We start from the raw sequence: 13,867 nt of genomic DNA on the forward strand, positions 1-13,867 counted from the left end.
AGAGTGGAACACGAAAGAAACAAATCTATAGATAGGCCTATACATCCAGTAATTATAGATAGACCGTTACCGTGGTTACATCTGTCACCGTGGTTATGTATTATGGTTCTCTTCCGATGACAAGACAGCAGGATACCCGGAGCTCAATAGCAAGATTTGTTATATAACACAATTTGAATATTCTACTATTGTAAAGTCATATGAACTTCACCTATTGCTCAAACTAGGTTTTGCTCTTGTTTCCTTCTTCGTCATTTTTGCGCTTGAATGCAGTTGAATGTTAGAGTGTCGAGATATTAATCACTGAATACTCACACTTCACTCCCTCGCATTACAATGACATTTGTTTCATGCTAGATTACACAGCTCCTGACAGAAAATGATTCATCTGCATTTGTGCTTAAACTGTTGGCTCAGTTTGTATCTTCAAGCCAGTGCTGAACTGTTTTCCTGATTCTGCCACTCCATGTTTTAAATGATGTAATTTATAAACTTCATGCAGGTGAAGGTGCAATTTGATGATTTAGTGGTTATACAATGCACCTATTTAACTGGAATTCATTGGTGCAAACATCTTAAAATATCTGTTACTCTAAGTAACACATCACCACTTGGGTTTATTACTTATTTCTGTTCAATAGTAGAATTTCTGATTCAGTAAGTAAGGTACACTTCTGGATCCTATTGCTGGGAATAGCACTTTTATTGCGTTTCAGAATTGAATTTCTGTGTTGTTCCATCTCTGCTCGAAAATTCAGATCTTAACGTTTACGTTGTTTCTGGTCCAAGGTTTAGTTCATCCAAAAATTAAAATTCTGTCATTAATCACCCTCATGTCATTCCAAACCTGTGAGAACTTAGTTCAACTTCAGAACACAAATTAAGATATTTTTGATGAGCTTTCTGACCCTGCATAGACAGCAATGTAATTGCCACGTTTAAGGCCTAGAAAGATAGTAATGACATTGATTAAAATAGTCCATGTGACATCTGTAGTGTTAGGAAACTATGAGAATACTTTTATGTGCAAATAAAACAAAAAGAATGACTTTATTCAACAGTTTCTTCTCTTTCTGGGTCTTAAACGTGTTGGTTGCCTTGGTGTCAATGCAGGGTCAAAGCTCTCAGATTTCATCAAAAATATCCTAATTTGTGTTCTGAAGATGAACAAAGGTCTTACAGGTTTGGAACAACATGAGGGTGAGTAATTAATGACAGAATTAAATTTTTTGAGTGAACTAACCCTTTAAAATTTACTGATAATTTACTCACCACCTTGTCATCCAAGATGTTCATGTCTATCTTTCTTCAGTCAAAAGAAATTGTTTTTTGAGAAAAACATTTCTGGATTTCTCTCCATATAGTGGACTTCAATGGTGCCCAAGAGTTTGAACTTACAAAATGCAGTTTCAATGCAGCTTTAAAGAGCTCTAAATGATCCAAGCCGAATAAGAAGGGTCATATCTAGTGAAACGATTGGTCATTTTCAAAAGAAAGTACAATTTATATCCTTTTTAACCTCAAATGCTCATCTTGTCTAGCTCTGCGTAAACTCTTGTGTATTTCGGTTCAAGAAGTTAGGGTATGTCAAAAAACTCCCATCTCATTTTCTTCTCCAACTTCAAAATCATCCTACAAAATTGATATATGTGACCCTGGACCACAAAACCAGTCTTAAGTCACTGGGGTATGTTTGTAGCAATAGCCAAAAATACATTGTATGGGTCAAAATTATTGATTTTTCTTTTATGCCAAAAATCATTCAGAAATTAAGTAAAGATCATGTTCCATGAAGATTTTTTGTAAAATTCCTACTATAAATATATCAAAATGTAATTTTTGATTAGTAATATGCATTGCTAAGAACTTAATTTGAAGAACTTTAAAGGTGATTTTCTCAGTATTTAGATTTTTTTGCACCCTCAGATTCCAGATTTTCAAATAGATGTATCTCGGCCAAATATGGTCCTATCCTAACAAACCATACATCAATAGAAAGCTTATTTATTGAGCTTTCATATGATGTATATATCTCAGTTTTGTAAAATTTGACCTTATTTTTTGACCCTGGTTTTGTGGTCCAGGGTCACATATATACAATATAAATGGTCAGTTTGTAGATAAAACTACGGTGGCCGAGAGAGGCCAACGCGCTGCAAACAAGAAAACACATGCAAACAGAAAAAACGACAACAAATTAAGAAAACATCTTCATCAGTTTGACAACACAGGCGCTGCAAATCCTCGCAACGCAAACACAAATACGGAAACGCGCTGCAAATTCTCACAACACAACCAAACTCAGAAACGCGCTGCGAAAACACGAAGGCGCTGCGAACACACGAACGCGCTGCATATAGCACGGTCCACAACGGAAATGTTTCAGGGGGACCTCAAAAAGTGACGAACCCATCTGGGACCTGATTATTTTTTCAGTGGCTGTTCGTCAGAGCAGAGGTGTTATCGGTGAACTATCGCCTTTTAGTGATAGTATAGTATCACTTAAAGGTGATAGTGATATAAATAATCAGGTAATATAGTGATATAAATAATCAGGTCCCAGATGAGTTCGTCACTTTTTGAGGTCCCCCTGAAACATTTCCGTTGTGGACCGTGTTATATGCAGCGCGTTTGTTAGTTTGCAGCGCCCTCGTGTGTTCGCAGCGCGTTTCTGAGTTTGGTTGTGTTGTGAGAATTTGCAGCGCGTTTCCGTATTTGTGTTTGCGTTGCGAGGATTTGCAGCGCCTGTGTTGTCAAACTGATGAAGATGTTTTCTTTATTTGTTGTCGTTTTTTTCTGTTTGCATGTGTTTTCTTGTTTGCAGCGCGTTGGCCTCTGTCGGCCACCGTATAAAACCCTTCTTCATTGGCTGAGATCTTTAAGAGCCCTTTGAAGCTCTATTTAAACTGCATTTTGGAAATTCAAACTCAGGGGCACCATAGAGGTCCACTATATTTTTTTTCTCAAAAAGCATAATTTCTTATTGACTGAAAAAAGAAAGATATTCATATCTTGGATGACAAGGGTGTTCATTTTCTGTAAATTTTTGTTCTGGAAGTAAACTTCTCCTTTAATGGTTACACAAGCTGCTTGGTTGATCAGCTGGAAACCCAAATTGGTTAAGCTGGTTAGAGCTGGTTACCTTTGTAGACCAGCAAAAAACAGCTTGCATAAGCCAAAAATCAGCTTGAGCTCCTTATACTGGTATGACCTGGTTTTTCCTGCCGGGCTAAGCTCATTTGCTATAAAGTACCTCTCTGTTTTATATCTATCTTGCCGCCTTTTCTGAAGAGCTGAAATCACCATGAGCTGACTCACTTTCACCCTCAGAAACCCAGCTGAAGAGGTTATGAGGACGTGACCTGAAAACAGCCATGCTGCTGTATAAAATAGTGTGAATAATGACTCCATTTTCCTTTCATAACCAGACAGCATTTTAAAAACAATAAAATGAGCAACTGTGGGTTATATGACGGTTTCATGACGTGGTTTAGTGGAGTACTGTATTTTGGGAAAGGATAATGTGGAGAGGATCATCTCTTTTTTCCTCCCTTCTCTGTGGAAGAGGATGACTTTGGCTATAATCTACCTTGATGAAACGTTTAATTTATTTAAATCATCTTATATAATGTCTTCTTTATTTAATCAGGCACACTTATTTGCCCCCACAGAGCAAAGTGATGGATGAGGTGAGTGGGTGAACGCTCTCTCCTTTGTTTCTTCTTTGTCTCCGGCTCTCGTTCTCACCTCTCCTGCTTTCTTTGCTCTGATTTTGAAACGGAGGGAGATTGTCACGATCACTAATTATCACGTAAGATATCAGAGGTGGGTGGTTAGTGTTGGCCTGTTGTTAGTTGCATGTTGAAATTCATTTCTACAAGCTCATAGGTTCATTTCTGAGTGAAAACTACCTGTCTAATTAAATGGACTTGTCATATTACCATTAATGGTTCAAAAAACATTGCAAGGCAAATTGACCAATCATAACGTGAATCTGCCATTTTGTCCGACAAACACACCAGACAGGAGAGTAGATAAATATTGGTGGACTTAAACCCAAAAATGGTGCGTGTTGACGCCTTTCCGTGGTTGATAGAAGATACATTATAATGTTTATTTCATGCTATAACTAGTAAAGAGGAGGAGATGAATGCTGTGCTTAAACTGAGGTGCTACAGCGATCTGTCACAACACACTGAAGAGCTGCAAAACGTTATTTATTGTTTGAATTTTTTACAAAATGACACAATTTGAAATCTGAGATGTGGTTTTATACCTAAAGTAACCTGCTCTGTTTTGTCTGTTGGCATGTTGTCAGTCCTCTTTGCTCCGCAATGTATTTTTTACTGCATGAGAACATGACGTGTGACATGAGAGCGCCATGGTTTGTCAGACATAGTAACAGTAACGAAAGGGAGTGGGTCTTCGCAAAGGGTCAGTTGCATCCAAGTATTATTTATCTTATTAAATTTTATGCTAAAAGAAAAAAATTCTATTGAGGTAATAAAACAAAATGTAACACAATCAAGCTAAATGATATTGTTTTAAGCATAAAAGTATTTTCTTGAAAAACAAGATGAAAATACTGATGAAGAAAATGTTTTTGCAGTGTGCCCTTAAGCCAATACGGACTTTTCATTCTTTAGCTCCTACCATAGAAGTAGCTTTTAGTATTGATCATTTTCTTTCACATTCGCAAGTGGGCAGCTGTTTTGATACTGAGAAAAGAAACACCATAAGGTCATATTGAAGTTCATACCTGATAAACCACACACACTAGCACAATGCAACTGTTGCTTTGGCAAAACATGTAATGTTGTAAATATCTTCTTTTAGAGCTTTGGCTACAACACATTGAAAACCATAACTTATGAGTTTAATGTGGCACTAGAGCAACATGGAACTCTTGTTTTTCCTCTGGCTGTCATTGTAAGTATACAAGCAGTTTTATTGAAGGGTGTTTGGCCTGAGCATGTTAAAATGAGTTTAACTATATCCCATCATGCCTTATCTTTCAGTCATTCACTCACATACTCATACAGTATATTGTTCTACTCACTTTCTAATACTGAATAAATAGCTTTGTGTCTTTGCTATTTGCTAGCCTGGGAACCATTTTGCTCATTGTCAGTTAGCAGTAAATCAGCATCTATGTAGGTGTTAATTATCTTTTACACACCTCTAAAGTAGTACCTCATTACATGGTAAAAATAAAACTATCAGACATTGCTCTGATGTAAAGGGAAAAAAGATCAGTGGAATATGGAGAGCATGGATAAATGTCTTCAAGTCTCTTTATTGCTGTAAATCACACCAAAACAAGAATGTATCATGTTCTACTCTACATCCAAGCAAACACACTAGTGGTTAACAACCTATTTTGTGCAAATTCTGTTTACAAGAGAGAGATTTAGTCAGTATGGCACCCAGGCTAGCTTAGTATTGCATAATGATACTACTTAAAGCTATCACTTCAAACTACAGTATGAAACAGATAATCAGATTTCAAGTTTTCCTACAGGAAGGCCTCGCATTTCCAACAACTACAAAAAGCACTTTCTTTTCCTGACCTGCCCCCAACTACAGCATGGCTCTAGGACAGTGGGTCAAGGTTTCATATGGCACTTGCATTGCTCTGTAGCTAACCGTTACAACCGACACTAGAAGAATAGGCTGAGTCTACGATAAAGCAAAGTCTTTAGGTGATGATCAATGGTCATATTTCAGATTCTTTGTGATATGACCTTTGATCGAAGTTCAGATTGGCTGAAAGGGTCTCTAGCTCAGTTCCCCTCTCACCCCTGTCCTCTTCTTGCTCCTCTTCATCCCTACTGATGAAGGCTAACTCGTTCTCATAGCAGAAGTTGGCAGCGGACTCTATGGACTTGTCGTCCTCCATGTCTTTGGCGCTGCAACGTGGCGTTGAGGGAACCTCGTAGGTCTTATGAAAGTGCGAGTAGTCCACCTTATACTGGTTGCGTTCCTCAAACACCACAGGCTCAAAGCGATGGCCCCATAAGATCTCGCTGGCCAAGTAGGAGCTGCGCACCTGAGCCGTCATTGCGGTCGCCTCGACCATCCCTTCCAGTATGACCACAATCTCAAAATCAGATGTTTCCAGATCCTGCTTGCTGATTCCATACAGCGGACTCTCCTCGTTTATCTCATGGAGGATGGTGAGAGGAGCAACCAAGAAGATGCGGTCCAAACCTTGGTCATAGCCCACATTGATGTCGATCTGATCGAGTGGTATGTACTCGCCCTCTTCTGTGATTCGGGGTTTAATAAGCTGTGCCCGTACGTGAGCCTCTACAATGTGACTTTTCCTTAAATTCCCGACCCTCCACATGAGGCACAGCTTCCCGTCACGCATGGCGATGACAGCATTTTGTGAGAACAGTATCGTTTCTGCTCGTTTCTTAGGTCGTGCCATTTTGGCCATGATGGCACCAATCATGAAAGAGTCAATGATGCAGCCCAGGATGGACTGTAAGACGACCATGAACACTGCTAAGGGACACTCCTCAGTTACGCAGCGGAATCCGTACCCGATTGTAGTTTGCGTCTCAACTGAGAACAGAAATGCCGCGACAAAGCTGTTGACCTGCATGACACATGGTGTGAAGTCTTCTTTAGTAGGCCGTTCCATGTCACCGTGGACAAGAGCGATAAGCCAGAAGGCGAAACCAAACACGAGCCATGACAGGACAAAAGCAAGGGAGAAAAGGACAAACATCCAGCGCCAACGGATGTCCACGCAGGTGGTAAAGATGTCGGCGAGGTAGCGCTGAGATTGCTCGTCCATATGTGTGAAACTGACATTGCATTGGCCCGTCTTGTTTACAAAGCGGCTCCGCACCTTTCGGCGCGTCTGGATCTTGCCATTACCGAAGCCATTGCCGAGGGCGGGCATGTTGCCGTGCCGGAACACGTCCTCCTCCGACGATGACACGATGTTGTAGCGGTGGGGCTTGCCCACACTCATGCCACTCTGTCTGACCAGAACCAATCTGTGAGTGAGAGAGAGTACCAAAGCAGCTCTGGATCAGTTTGTGTTGCCTGAAGATGAAACAAAACATAAGATCAGTCATGTAGTCTTTAATCATTGTCATACCGTTATGCTCATATGTTTGCAAAATACCCTTTGCAGAATATTTTTTAGAGGGATCCTCGGATATTAAGACTTGTATGGCTTTATATAACTTGAAATATGTAGTAGAAAACCCATGAAAGATTTATGCTGATATACGCTGCATTCACGCCATATTGTAATTACCGTAATTTTGAAATGACAACACGTCACGTTCTACTCAGAGCTGTTCACGTCCTCTGACTCGGTGAGCTACTGGCGCTACCTGTTGCTATTTTTACCACAACTCAAAAAAAATAGTGATACAATGCCACAATGTCTGGCTTTTGGTTGTAATTTTCAGTCGAAGGGCAACAAGAGAAGCGATGTAAGTCTTCACTGCTTTCCAAGCGATAAGAAGTGGAAAAAAAGAATGTGAAGATGCATGTAGATGAATAAAACTTCCTAAAGACCTGCATCTTTGTTCTGTTCACTTCATCACTGATGCCTTTGAGGCTTTCAGTAGACCACAGCTACTGAAAGAGCTTACGAACAGCAGAGACAAGAAATGCTAGATGCCATCCTGAAAGGATGTAAACATGCCGGCGCTTGTCATGATGCCGCAGTCACTGAAAGAGTTTCTCAGCGTGGATTTAACTCAATATCTGGGGGCATTTAGACTCCTTGTGGGAAAAAATCAATAGTATGGCATTTGGTTTAGGCCTACGCTTATATCCATTACCACCTGTAAGCTCTTTTGGTAGCTGTGGTCATTGTATTTTTTTCGAGTTGTGTTGTGGTAAAAATAGCAACAGGTAGCGCCAGTAGCTCACTGAGTGCAACCATTTCAAGTCATTGAAATAATGGCGCCCCATAGGTCAAAATATGTATAAAACGACGTGGATTTCTTAAATAATGTAAGTTTTACAAGGGTTTTCTACGACATATTTCAGACATCATTTACATTATATTAAGCCATACAAGTCTATAAAATGTTATCCCTCTTATTTGGTACTTCCCTAAAAAAGTTTCATAAAACATATTGAAGTATATTCCACAGATAAAATACATTTACAGAAAAAAGAAACTTGAACTTATTTCAAGAAAAATGTTCTTGTTTATTCTAGTTTAACGGCTACAGAAGTCATAATGGCTACAGAAAGTTGTTAACTCAGGGAGGCAACACACAATATCAAGAACCAAATGTATGTGAACTTCTAAACAGGATAACTTGGGTAAAGTAAGTTAATGTATCATGTGGACTGGATATATATCCTACCATGCAAACGTTTAGGGGTCAATAATATTAATTTTTTAAAGAAATTATTATTATTATTCAACAAGCATGCATTTGATCGATCAAAAGTGACAGTAAAGGCATTTATATAAGATTTCCGAAGGATCATGTAACACTGAAGACTGGAGTATCAGCTGATGAAAATTCTACACATTTTAAAATGTGTTCAAATAGAAAACACTTGTAATAATATTTCACAATATTATTTTTGCTTTGTTTTTGATCAAATAAATGCAGCATTTAAAAAATCTACACTCTGCAAGGTGTCAACTTTTGAGCGTAACTGTAATTATTTAAATTAAATATAAAATATAAAACTAAAGCAGTAAGCCATGGGAGGTGATTAGAGGTGTTCTTTGGGAAGACGCAAAGCCTCCAAGGTCAAATCACTGTAACACAGGGCCTCAGGTGGCTTAATGCTTTTAGAAAACGGCAACAGCAATATGATGAAAGACACAAAATGGTAACATAAATCAGAATCTATTAATAATAACTAAAATAAACAGCCCCTTTTTAAAAGTACTTTAGATGATTACTCTTAACTGTAGATTGTTTATGGTATCCTAACAACTTGGTGCATTAATATAAAACGTGGTCACGGAAGGCCTTGTCTACAATTTTAGCTTTGAATGTCTCATCCAATCAGAATTAGAGTCTGAACTCTCTATTTTAGAAACATATATTCTAGTATTTAAACATCGAAAGTCAATGAAAGGGAAACCTAAGTAATGCAGGGCTAAAACAGTCCCAAAATAAATCTTATGAATTCTCACTGCAGCTAAAAACGTGTGTTACTCCTTTGCGTGAGTGTGTGCAAAAGTGCTACTCTGTAAGTGTGAGTGAGGAAAGAGCAGATGTGCAGATCCGTCGTCTGTTTTTTTCACAGCAGATGTAGCTAATTAAAGCAATTTCGCACTTTGCCTGCGAAACTCCGCACCTTTGCGCAGCGAAGCGCTGAAGTGTGCACACCTCGTAGCCCGAGTTGTGCTGCAGGCCTTATTCTTATGGTTATCGTGATTATCATTATCCGAATTTTCTCACTGCTGTTTTTTTGACAGAGCTCTGAGCCGGGAGCTGCCGGTGGGGTCCAGATTTAGGCGTCTAGCCAGTGCCTGAGTCAAGTGATCTGTCTTTCTAATAATAGATGCCTGTCTCAGTGCGACTACTGCACGCACACACACACTTGCAAGAATCTGCGCTCCAAGACATACTGTACTGACAGAGAGACATCAAAACACACAAACTTCACATGCATGCAGACACACACACACACACACTCTCTCACACACTGGGGGCTGGGTAGTGTCAGGTGCTGCTATATTGGTGAGTGCGAATCGCTAAGAAGCCAATTCAACGAGAGTGATAATGAGAAAAACATATAATTTTCTGCATGCATACCCATGACTGCAGAAAAATGCAGCATGGTTCTACAATACTCTAAACTAAAAGAGTCACATGAAAAACTGGGATATAGAGGTTTCCATGGAAACCTGTCTGGTAGAAATTTTGTGTGTGCGTGTAGGTGTGTGTGTTTGTTTGAGGGGTGACTGTCGGCTTCATGCGGTGGTATTTTAGTCATCATCCAGGTGGCCAATCACTCAAATTTGAGGGAAGAGTCGAGAGAGGGAACAGTTGAGCACTTAATAAGTTTTTCAATGATAGCCGTGAGAATATAAAGTAGATTTCCAGTCGAGGGGAGACAGTGGGGTCGGTATCTTCACTAGGTCCTGATGTGATGTCAGCTAATTCCAATCTAAATGTCAGCAGATCCAATGACCACTTAGTGGTTCGATAGCAGGACTATGATGAGCAAAGATAAACTAATCCATCTTCTGTGATAGCTAAAGATGAAAACTAACAAACCCTCAGAATTTCTGCTATATTTAGCTCTCATTTTGTCAGTTTTGGCCGTCTCTTTGCTCTTTTTAATTGAGACCCACTAAATTCTTAAGAATTACAGTATACTGCCGAAATGTAATGAAATTAAATTACATATATGAAATATTGAAATGTAATTTTAGATATAATATATATATTAAAATTAGATTCTATTGGTATTTTTATATATTTCTATATTTATTTCTCTCTCTCTCTCTCTCTCTCTCTCTCTCTCTCTATATATATATATATATATATATATACATATATATAATAGAAATATGATATAAAAATACCAATAAAATGAAATTTTTTGTCATTCAACTTTATTTTGAATATGTATTATCCTCACAACAAATAAATTAATAGATTCTAATTTTATTATATATATATAATATAATCGTATATATTGTAATATATATGTATTTCCATATCATATTTCTATTATGTCATGTGTATATATATGTGACCCTGGACCACAAAACCAGTCTTAAGTCGCTGAGGTGTGTTTGTAGCAATAGCCAAAAATACATAGTATGGGTCAAAATTATTGATTTTCCTTTTATGCCAAAAATCATTTGGAAATTAAGTAAAGATCATGTTCCATGAACATTTTTTGTAAAATTCCTACTGTAAATAAATCAAAATGTAATTTTTGATTAGTAATATGCATTGCTAAGAACTTAATTTGGACAACTTTAAAGGTGATTTTCTCAGTATTTTGATTTTTTTGCACCCTCAGATTCCAGATATTCAAATAGATGTATCTTGGCCAAATATTGTCCTATCATAACAAACCATACATCAATAGAAAGCTTATTTATTGAGCTTCCATATGCTGTATACATCTCAGTTAACCTTATGACTGGTTTTGTGGTCCAGGGTTACACACACACACACACACACACACACACACACGCACACACACACACACACATATATATATATATATATATACTTTTTTATCTTGAATTTGTATTCCCCACACAACACAATGTAAATACTATTTAATGTAAATATATTTCTATATCATATTTCTATTATATCATATATATGTATAGAGAGAGAGAGAATATAAATATGATGTAAAAGTACCAACAGAATCCATTTTTTTGTCATTCAACTTTATTTTAAATTTGTATTATCCACACAACATAAATTAGTAGATTATGATTTTAATGTAAATATATGTATTTCTATATCATTTCTAATCTATCAAATATATAATAGAAATATAATATAAAAATACCAAGAGAATATATTTTTGTCATTCCTTTTTATTTTGAATTTGTCTTTCTAATTTTAATGTGTACATATGTATCTCTATATAATTTCTATTCTATCATATATTGCATATATAATAGAAACATGATATAAAAATACCAATAGAATCTAAGTTTTTCGTCATTCAACTTTTTTGTTTTTTAATTTGTCTTAACCACACAACATCAAATTAATAGATTCTAATTTTGTTTATATGTATTTCTATATCATTTCTATTCTATCATATATAAAAATAGAATAGAAATATGATATAAAAATACCAGTAGAATCCATTTTTTGTCTTTTTATTTTTGAATTTGAATTTCCCACACATCATTAATATATTCTAATTTCAATGTCATGTATATCATTTGTATGTAAATACAGAGATAATTTATAGATGTATTTGAAATACAAGTATGAGTAAAACATTTATTATTTGATCAATTTTTATCTATTTTCTAGATTTATTAAGCCTTTTGCGCAAAAACAAGCAAAAATCTAAATGGTCTCTGCTCCAAACCCTCTAATATGCACAGAACATTTTGCACTAAAATAAGATATAACTGTAAACAGGGTTCCTTTGCACCAATGCAAATATTAAGTGCGAAATGATTTTGTACCGAGGCAGTTCTATATTGGATTCCGAAAGAGTTGTGGGAAGTAAAGATGTCTTCTGATAAACAGAAGATAATCTCGGCAATGGGCGTCTGACGCAAATACCTGTGCCCTGCAGTGGTGATGTTCGATGGAAACTTCATCTGAAGAGAACGTTCTGTTTCCTTTTTGCTTTTCATGCACACTTAGAATCAAAAGAGACAGCTGTCATTTTAATCCTCGGTCGTGATTAACATATTCTACCCGTCCTACAGCTCCTCCGGTCCCGAAATGGCAAATACGTTGAGGAATTAAAGTGATGACAGATTGCGAGAACTTTGACAGGCAGTTGACAGACCTCAGATATTACTCCACCAAACATTTCCGCAGCCCCCGAAGAGCTGCATCAGTCTCCTTTAATAAACTTTATGAACTTAGACTCGCCATATGCGCAGTGCTGAAACCGAGCCATAGAGTTGCGACTGCTGACTTTTTCTGCCAATTAAATTTTCAGAAGACATAACATTTGCATGATTTGACTTGTTTTGGCACGCTGTATCATCCAAACAGGTGCCTGCGTGTTGAACCTACAGCGTTTACACAATCAGGAATTGGATTACGCTGACCAGATCTATATTTAGACTCCATTCGAATTTATATTTCAGCTGAAATGCATACATGATGAGTTTGAAAATCGAGGAAGAGCTCAACATGTGCAGGCATTGTGGGAATGCTGTATTGGGTGTGACAGCCCCCTCATGGATTTGATGACACACAGTGGAAAGTACAGAACACGCGATGTTGATGACCATCACCTACTCATCATGACTCTATTCATGTGAGGCACATGAAAGGCACCAGAACGCTCGCACACATCAAAAAACGCCTACAGGTTGCAGAAAATACCTGTAGACTGTCCATGTGAGTGAAACAGAGCTGAATATATATATGTACAGTCAACAGGCACTTAAGACACAGCGAAACACGTTCTGCTTACCTCTTTTCTTCTCCTTGTGTGCATGAAATACGTAAGGAAGAGATCTGAAGTTGAGCTAAAGCATGATTCCACAGAGTTCCTCACAGTTCCCCTACAGGAAAAATCACAGTTTCAAAGAAGAAAAAGGATCCTGACTGTCCAGCGAGGTCCTCATCTTTAGCGTCACACAGACTCTCGTACATGTACGCATGTATTCAAAGGAGGTTCTTATCTAAAGGCTGCAGATTATATGCTAACGATCTCAGAATGTTCCATTAACGCTCGCTAGCATTCCAGTAATCTTCCTCAGTCATCCCTGAGGGTCTCGCGTGTCCAGAGATTCCCTAATGTTCCGGTGCGACACCTCGCCAACGATTCTCTCTTTGAACGTTTAAAACACTGCTCTCTCTCTCCTTTTTTCTCTCTCTCTCTCTCTCTCACCCTTGTCTGCTATCTGATCTTTGCTGCAGTTTTTCACACACTCTCTCTCTCTCTCGTTTGCTCCCTCTCTCTCTGAAGTTGGCATTTGCAGGGACCACAGTCTCACCGATGCTACCTCAAACGCAGACTTCTTGAAAAGCAACCTGGCGTTCATGCTCAAAATCAAAATAAGTACATTTTACTGCCCTCTACGTTGGCTGAATACATAACAGACTGACAAATGTGTTCTTGTGACTCTGAAATTAGCAGTTCCTTTTTTTTTTTGAAGGTTTCGGTGTGGTTTCTGTTAGTCGGGAACAGGGATTTGTGCACACTGTTTACATAAGGATAGTGTGTGTGTGTGAAC

The 13,867-nt window shown here is 37.8% G+C and overlaps 1 protein-coding gene across 1 annotated transcript; it reads right to left on the reverse strand.

Annotated features, from left to right (window-relative positions):
- Window positions 1-4,200: 4,200 nt before the first annotated feature.
- kcnj12b (potassium inwardly rectifying channel subfamily J member 12b) lies at window positions 4,201-13,867 on the reverse strand. The gene is made up of 2 exons (XM_073841560.1): window positions 13,102-13,867; window positions 4,201-7,059 (listed from the first exon to the last, which is right to left on the reverse strand). The coding sequence occupies exon 2, from the start codon at window positions 6,983-6,985 to the stop codon at window positions 5,717-5,719; it is 1,269 nt and encodes a 422-aa protein (XP_073697661.1). The 5' UTR covers window positions 6,986-7,059; window positions 13,102-13,867; the 3' UTR covers window positions 4,201-5,716.

Source organism: Garra rufa, chromosome 1, assembly GCF_049309525.1.
Source record: "Garra rufa chromosome 1, GarRuf1.0, whole genome shotgun sequence".
In the NCBI taxonomy this organism is placed as follows: Eukaryota; Metazoa; Chordata; class Actinopteri; order Cypriniformes; family Cyprinidae; genus Garra; species Garra rufa.

Excerpts from the sequence above, each read along its gene's own strand:
- kcnj12b (XM_073841560.1), bottom strand. The coding sequence starts at position 6,985 with ATGAGTGTGGGCAAGCCCCACCGCTACAACATCGTGTCATCGTCGGAG.